This window comes from Elephas maximus, chromosome 20 (genome assembly GCF_024166365.1).
Source record: "Elephas maximus indicus isolate mEleMax1 chromosome 20, mEleMax1 primary haplotype, whole genome shotgun sequence".
Lineage (NCBI taxonomy): Eukaryota > Metazoa > Chordata > Mammalia > Proboscidea > Elephantidae > Elephas > Elephas maximus.
This window is the reverse complement of record NC_064838.1, coordinates 19,922,238-19,928,237: the sequence shown is the minus strand read 5'-3', so window position 1 is coordinate 19,928,237 and position 6,000 is coordinate 19,922,238. Positions and strand designations below refer to the sequence as shown.

The 6,000-nt window shown below is 49.1% G+C and overlaps 1 protein-coding gene across 1 annotated transcript in view; it reads left to right on the top strand.

The window, feature by feature from the left end:
• Positions 1–683: 683 nt before the first annotated feature.
• RYBP (RING1 and YY1 binding protein) overlaps positions 684–6,000 on the top strand; it is a 90,295-nt gene continuing 84,978 nt past the window's right edge. The window contains exons 1-2 of the mRNA XM_049861820.1: positions 684–792; positions 1,554–1,679. Coding sequence (XP_049717777.1) covers positions 761–792; positions 1,554–1,679 — 158 coding nt within the window. The 5' untranslated portion in view covers positions 684–760. The remainder of the gene's footprint in view (positions 793–1,553; positions 1,680–6,000) is intronic.

Below are 6,000 nucleotides of genomic sequence, written 5' to 3'. Positions count from 1 at the left end.
GGGCTTCTGGCCTGCGTACAGGCTGGAGGGAGGGACTTCGGGAGAGGCAGACACTGAGCCCCGCGTGGCAGGCGAGCCGGGGTGTGCGGAGGAAACCCGCGCCAACGGTGGCCCTGCCCGCTGCCGGGGCGTTGCAAGCCTCGAGGCGTTGCGAGCGGCCCGACTGTTGCAAGCCCCTGCGGCGCGCGCAAACTGCGCGGAACTACTTCTCCGGAGCGGCTTCGGGGCTGGGGACCCGGCGACAGCCCGAGGGGCAGCCGTCCGTGGCCCGAAACCCGTTGCCAGCTCCCGGGCGCGGCCACGTGCGCCCCGCCAGGCTCGCACGCTCCGCCGCGCCGGGCCGCTGGGCCACCGGCAGGCACGCGCGCCCCCAGCGCGCACACATTCCCGGGCACGCACACCGACGGCCCGGCCCACGTCCGCCCCGCCCCGCCCTCCCCCGCGCCCCGCCCCCGCCCTCGCGGCGCCGGCCGCGGCCCTCCCATTGGCTGCACGGCGCGTGACGCGCGGCGCTCGGCCCCGCCCCTCGTCAGTCACTCGGCGGAGGCGGCGCTGGCGGGGACTAGTCTCGTCCGGAGACTGGCAGCGGCGGCGGCGGCGGCAGCGGCGGCGGCCGGAGCTCGAGCCCCAGCGGCTGAGGGCGGGCGGGCGGGCGGACGCGGGGGAGGGAGGGGCCGGTCCGCGACGACTCCCCGGACGGCGTTTCTCCTCCGAGCAGCGCCAGTTTCGGCTTTGGGGGGGGCGGGGGTACAGCCCATCCATGACCATGGGCGACAAGAAGAGCCCGACCAGGTACCTGCTCCGAGCTGAGGGGGCGGAAGGGGCGGGAGGGCTGGGGGCGGGCGGGGGCCGGCGACGACTAGGCCCCGGAGCCACCCGGGCGGGGGGAGGCGCTGCTAAGATGGAGACCCGGGGGCGGGGGGAGGCGGCGGCGGCGGGCGGTGGCGGCGGCGGCGGCGGCGGCGGGAGGCGGTGTCGCTCGGGCTCGGGGCCGGCGGCCGTGCGCGCCGCAGCCATGGCGGCTCCTCCTCAGCCGCCCGCCGCCGCCGCTGCCGCCGCCGCCGCCGCCGCCGCCACCGCCACTCCTCCCAGACAAAGGGAGATTTAACCAGGTGGGGAGGAGGGCGGGCGCGAGCAGGGGAGGGGAGAGGGAAGGAGCTGGCCCACTCCCCGCCGCCGGCCTCGGGCTGCCCCTGCGCTCCCCCTCCAGATCCGGCCCCCCCAGCCCCAGGCTCAAGTCCACAAGTCCGCCTGCTTCCTGCGCCTGCCGCGGCCCTTCCCGGGCGCCGCCGCCGCCGCCACCGCCGCCGGGGTGCGCGCAGATCCCGCTCGGCTCCGGGGCTCCGGGGCTGCGGGGTGCCTTCGCTCGGTCTCATTCCCGGCCCCGAGAAGGGTGGGTGGGTGGGTGGGTGGTCGCCCGAGCGAAGTTTCCAGCCCTGGGTGCCTGCGAAATTACGACGGCTCACCAGCGCCTGTGTTTTGCTGTCTTTCCCCGCTTTTGCCTGCTCCCTGTCTCTTCCCTCCCCTTTCCCCCACTCCCCACTCCTCCGAAGGCCAAAAAGACAAGCGAAACCTGCCGCAGATGAAGGCTTTTGGGATTGTAGCGTCTGCACCTTCAGAAACAGCGCTGAAGCCTTTAAATGCAGCATCTGCGATGTGAGGAAAGGCACCTCCACCAGGTACTTGAAGATCTACGTTACCTTTTGTTTAGTGACTTTTTTTTAAGGTGGGGAGAGACTATTGAGCCATACTTTCTGCTCTCTTTCCAACTTGTTGATTACGGCTTTTTCTGCATGGGGGGGCGCTGAATGGTGGCTTTTTTTTTTTTTTTTTGGTTGTGTATTTAGTGTTGGGTGCAAAGCCTCGTGTTCACTGAATGATTTATGGGAGGGAATTTTTCCAGGTTTTCATTTTATTCTAAACAGACACTAGATGTATTTGACAATTGTATCCATTGGCTTATTGGTATTGGAACAAAAAGAGAGGAAGCAAAGCTTTTTGGTAGGGATTGTTAGGAAGTTAGACCTTTTTTTGTTTTTGCCATGTGCAGAATGGTTTTAATTTGCTTGTCTTGAGTTGTTTTTCCCCCCACTCCCAGAAATTTGGTGGTGATAATACAGTAACTTTGGTTCTGCTTTTCCTGTCTTGAGCCGCCGATGTCTGTTATTTTCTTGTGCTTGATAATAAGTTGGGGTTTGATAAAGTGCATTTTCGTGGAGGGCTGAGCTGTCAGTCTTTTTTCTGATGAGCTTATGCAGAGTGGTGACGGAGGGCGATTTTGCAGATGGGTATAGTGGCTCAACTGAAGTTGTGTTTCAAGCATTATTATTATGAAAAGAATGTTGAAAGAATTCGTTTTCTTTTAGATGAAGGTATTAAGCTGCATCTTGTGTCAAAACCAGTTGGACAACTCTAGATTTAACACTTAGAGATAATTGGATAAAATGTCAAGACTGATTTTGTAGTCTTTTGGTCATTTTTTGTCTTAACTTGTACCTAGAGTTCGTTTCAGTGGTGTCAGAGTCTGAAGCTAACTGTTGTTGGTGGGTGTCGTTAAGTGGACAGGCGTGGGGGTGTGCATGAGAGAGGGAGAGAGAGAAAGTGAGTTCCTGGTAGATCCTTTAAGACAACTTGAAAGTTGATTGCCAAAAGTCTCATTTCATCAGGTGCTTGTTTCTGGACTGGTAACCTTCCAGTATGGAGCAGTCGTTCTCCAGAGTTTCAGTCGGACGTTGTTCTTTGGCTAAAAGAGTGCCCTGTTTGGGTTTCATTGCTTTATTTATATCTGGAGTTAAATAGGAGATTGGGCAAACTAAAAGTATAACTCTGGGGTTAATTGGTTCAATTACTTGTAGAACAGTCCTGTGAATGCTAACTCTTTAAGTAGTGAGATCTGTGAATAAAAGTGCTCAAAAATTGTCTTGCTATCTAAAATAGGGAATTCCACCAAATGGCGTAAAAGCTTAAAAATGGATTTGTTATTTAGATCTATAGTGATTGTATATTATTTATGAGTAATGTTTTTTTACATGTAGAATCCCTCAGAGGCCAAACCTCTTTATTGTGGTTTTGCTTTGAGTGTTACCGTAGATGATGTTCAAGTAAATGACAAGGAAACTCCTGAGAACTTGAGAATCTTTCTGGTGAAGAGAAACTTAAACCAAACCCAAAAGTTTACATTTGGTTTATTGCTGGGAATAATTATCTCATCATGAAATGCATATCAATTTTGACGTGTATAAAAATCTGATTAATCAGTTTCTCAGTAGCTTGTGGAAGATTTTGACTTTAAAAGCTTACAGTAGGCTCGATGGCACTGGGTTCTGGGACAGGTGTTTAAAGTTTGTTCAGGGCCACAGATGACAATAAAATTCAATCTTTTAAACAAATTATTGAGTTACTAGTAACTAAAAAATTGTAGAGTTTATTCAGGAACAGGGTACTCATCTACTGTCTTTAAGGGCCTTCGTGTATGTTTTGGATATCTGGCGTTAAGTAGGATTTGAACGCAAATTTCAGTGGTTTGTTGGAGGACTTAATCAGTTCGTGATACTCTTACATAGCCTCAATTTGTTTCATCTTGATTATTGTCGCAATTAATACTTCGATGTTTTACATCTATTATAGAAATCATTCATTGGAACATAAATAACATTTTGACTTTATTAGTGCTGCTGCGGGGCTTTGAAGAGGTGAATTTGACAGGTCCAGTGTCTTAACTGTTGGCTCATTTCTCTGTGCTACGAGTTACTGCAGTTTTTCTTGTCATTTTCTGGTACTGCAGAGGTTTGATATGAACTTGGCGATGTATATGGCTCACATAACATTAGTCAGACTTGGTATTGATGGCAATAGAAAACTGTTGCTGTGTAGCACAACTTAGGCTTGTTTTGGTTTGATTTTTGGATACTCGATAACCGCTACACTACCAGGGTTTCCGGGTAATGGGCAAAAATTGGTGATTTTTAAATCCATGGGCTTATTTCAGAGGGCTTCCTAACTTGTCGACTGCCACGGAAACTCTTTTTAGTGCTCTGAGTTGGTGTTTTGTATTATGCAGGCACTCCCGGCTTACACACATCCTACTTGAACTTGGATACAACCTGTAGTTACAAACCAACCCCCAGTTAAGAACCAGCTTTCATAAAGCCTGTTATATTAAAAATTCTGGGTACATACAGTGATTCCTGATAACAAATGGGTGCTGCTTTGTGACCCACACATCAAAACGTTATCGTTACTGTATTGTTAAAAATGTTTTAGTGTATTTGGAGGTGTTTTTTCAATGTTTTTTATGCATGGAAAGATATACTATATGCTAAGACAAACATTTGACTAACTGGTGTTAAATGTGAACCCTACCTAACTGTTCGGACTGGCGTACAAACTCAACTTGAAGACAGGCTTAGGAACTAGCTCAAAACCTGGGTATTGCCTGTAATGTAATAGCCTTAGCTGGTTCACTGGCCAGTGGACATTTTGGAATTTGTTCATCATTCTTGTTATTAGTATCACCATCATCTACTAGTCAACCAAGGTTGAATTAATGGTGGTCCAGAGGGACACAGATTTGATATTCCTCAATTTGATTAGGAAAATATTGCCATTCGTCTAAAGAACATTTTTTAAATTCCCAGGATGTGAAACATACTGCTCAAGGCATTGGGGGTTGAAGGGTAGCTAGGACACGTACCAAAATGACCATAACCCATGTTGTAAAGGCTCAAGAGTGATATGGGAGGTCAGAGCAGACTGGCTCACAGAGTTAATAAGAAGAATCCTCTCACCTCCCTTTCTTCTGGACAAGTAGAATTGCTTTCTACGAAGTCATCTGCCGACTTTTCACTACTATTGCCCTGTGTATGAGACATGTTTAATTCTACAGGTGGAACCGTGAAGGTGATTCTGAATGAGATCTGTAATTTTCTTTTTGCAGCAGCATAGAGCAGAATGAAAAGAAGGTCAGAAGATCCTAAGGAGCCTGTTAGGCGAGGGAGGGTACACTTAATAGTTTTCTTGGAGATTCAGAGGGCAGTAAACCGAAAAAACCCAAACCCATTGCCATCAAGTTGATTCCAATTCATAGCCACCCTGTAGGACAGGGTAGAACTGCCCCATAGGGTTTCCAGGGAGCAGCTGGTGGATTCAAACTGCCAACCTTTTGGTTAGCAGCCGAACACTTAACCACTGCGCCACCAAGGGCTCCTCAGGGGGCAGTAGAGATCTATATTTAAGTTGTATCATCAGTTATGTGTTGGGTCTCTTTGGTTCTTCGATATGTTTTTTTTGTTCTAACTGTATCTTCCACCCTACCCTTTCCTGGTTATTATTATTTCTGCAGCGTTATTGAGGTTGCCACAAGTCAAAATTGACTCAATGGCAACTAACAACATTGAGGCTTAATTAAAAAAAAAACATACCATAAAATTCACCCGTTAAGTGAGTGATTTTTAGTAATTTTAAAGAGCTACGCAACCATCCCCACAGTCCGGTTTTAGAAAATTTCCATCACTTTACATGGTTTCCTCAAGCCTGTTTGTGACATACTTTTAAGACTATAACATTAGCACTTTCAGGAGTCACTGCAGCTGGTGATTAACCTAAGGTTGCCTGTCCAGCCTGCTGACGTGTACTCTAAGCCTTTCAAGGTAGAAAATACTGATATATGTATGTGCGCGTATATGCGTGAGCCTATGTGTGTGTGTGTAAGGTAGCAGGTGGGTGGGGAAGAAACGCCATCCCTTTCCTTAGGTAATAGCCCATGTAGTATTTCCCAGCCTGCTTTGCCAGTCTCTAGAAAGGATACCAGCTTTAAAAGAAGGGGGGTAGGGGAAGAAAGAAGAACCCCACAAATGCATGTATTTACCTGATTATTGTTTTATTAAATTGAAGTTCTTCAGTGATGGGCACAGTGACTTCCTGGTTTTGACGATGATTAAATATATTTCACTTTTGTGGTCTTCTTTGAATGCAATAATACCTTTATTGTAAAATGCAAAC